The 2,022-nt window shown below is 59.1% G+C and overlaps 1 protein-coding gene across 1 annotated transcript; it reads right to left on the bottom strand.

Annotated features, from left to right (window-relative positions):
* Window positions 1-342: 342 nt before the first annotated feature.
* On the bottom strand, window positions 343-578 carry LOC104162946 (protein Wnt-4-like; the record flags this gene model as incomplete). Its single annotated transcript, XM_009701795.1, has 1 exon — window positions 343-578. A coding segment is annotated over one exon (236 nt), but the record flags the coding sequence as incomplete, so codon positions are not given.
* Window positions 579-2,022: the final 1,444 nt, after the last annotated feature.

Genomic DNA, 2,022 nt, shown 5'->3' with positions numbered 1-2,022 from the left:
GAGGGTGACTTTAGGGCCCCTGCTTGACCTTGGCGTGTCCTTGTCAAAGGTCCGGGCTGCTGGTGCCTCCATCACTGGGCACCCGCCGGGTGTGAAAAAGGTTCGGGAGAGGAATCACCCAGCAGCTGAGGAACAGCAAGGGTCTGGCTATGCTGCCCCCCATACAGTGAAAAGAGCCCTGCTGAAACGCCCAGGGAAGACCCGTCAGCCCCAAGATCAAACACTGGGCCATTCCCTACTTTTCCCAGCCGCTGGCTCAGGGGGCAAGCAAGCAAAACCCGCCTGCAGCCCACCGGACTGCTGCGGTAGCCATTCCCCCAGGCACACGTCCTCCCGGCTCACCTTGCGTTACCACCTTGCCGAAGACGGGCAGGGTGTCCAGCGTGGAGCAGTTCCAGCGGCGGTTGCGGAACTGGTACTGACACTCCTCGATGGCCAGCTGGGCTCCGCGCCGCACCGAGTCCATCACCTCCAGGTTCCTCTTGCACATCTGCACCTGGCGCTGGATCAAGCCCTTCAGCTTCTCGCAGGTCTCCTCCTCAGAGATGCTCCCCACCGAAGACAGCTTCGCCAGGTACCTGCCATGAGAGCCAGCACAACTGGTCAGGAGGCAAGGGTTGGGGAAGCACGAACCCATGGCCAGCTGGGACACCCTGCGCTGCAGAAAGTGAGGAGACCTAACCTCTCATCCTCTCCATAGCTGAGACCTGGTGCCCAGCTGGGGTCACCTTAAATGTGCCACTGTGGTGGCTCCGCAGGATGCATTTTTGGGTGGCAGAGAGCAAGCCCAAGCAAAACAACCATCCCTCTGCAGCCTGGTCCCCTGTCTCTTCGGGAGCCCAGCTGCTGGCTCCCCTTTGCCTCTATTGCCTGCAAGGAAGATATTTTCAGCGTTGTCTGAATGTGCCTGGTCAGGTCTCCTGAGTACCGGCACATCCAAGTGCTACTAGGAAAAGCCAGAGGTCTCTGAAGTCAGCCAAAACAAGCAGGACAGGCGCTCGGCTGCCAGCTCCAGCTGCCACGCTGCTCCCACAGCATGGCTGTGTGCTCATCACCAACAAACATCACCCTCCAAACCACTTCCCTCCTGGAGCCTGCTTTTAGCTCCCCTGGCCCCCAGCAGGCAGGGGTGGCCTCTGGGAGCTGCCAGGTTTCCCATCACCTGGGATTTGAGCAGGGCTTGAAGTGGGGAGGACAGAATCAGGAGCCTGCCGTGGGCAAAATCGCACATGCTGGGTACCTCCTGCACCAGCCCAGCTCGTGAACGTGGCCACGAGGTCTTTGCTGACCTGGAAAAGACTGGCCCTGCATGGAGGTGACCGTGCGCTCCGCTTTCTGCGTCCCCATCCTCGGCAGAAGGAGGTACAGAGCTGCTCCTGGGTGTCAGCGTTAGGGGGATGAGGGAGCTTACCCTTTTGGGGCAAGCACCTTGCAAGCTTTTGGCATCTCCTCACGGAGCGTGTGGGCACGATGGTCCATGCCACACATCCCAGTAACCCAACCCACTGCCCCCAGTACGTGTCCCTTCTCTCCCGTTTCCCAGGTCCATCCTCCTGCCACAGCCTCTGGATCCCAGAGGGGGTTTAAGATAGACCCCGTCAGATTATCCAACAGCTCAGCCAGGCTGTTGGATAATCCAAGATCCTCTACAGCTATCTGTGCCGGCTCGTGCACAGCTGAGACCCCCTCCTTCCCGTGGCTGCTGGCACTCGGTTTAAGTGTCCCCGCCGCCGGCAGAGCCCTGTCCTGCCGTGGAGAAGGGAGGTCCCTGGCACGGGACAAGCAAAACTCACGCTTGCACCCACTGACCACACCGAGCTTTAACATCCTCGGGAATCGCCAGCATCAGCTCACGTTGCTACCTCATCTGCACCAAGAGGTGCTGCCAGTACTGAGCGAAGGCTTTTTGGAATCCTCACTCCTTGACTCTGCATTTCCCAGCCCTACAGAGCTTGTGGGTTTTTTTTGTTTGCTTGTTTTTTTTCCTCCTCCTCCCAAGTTGCGACATCCTGCTAAGGATTT

The sequence above is a fragment of the Cariama cristata genome, unplaced genomic scaffold (assembly GCF_000690535.1).
Source record: "Cariama cristata isolate BGI_N322 unplaced genomic scaffold, ASM69053v1 scaffold34546, whole genome shotgun sequence".
Lineage (NCBI taxonomy): Eukaryota > Metazoa > Chordata > Aves > Cariamiformes > Cariamidae > Cariama > Cariama cristata.
The sequence above is the reverse complement of the archived record's forward strand: the minus strand, read 5'-3'. Positions and strand labels throughout refer to the sequence as shown.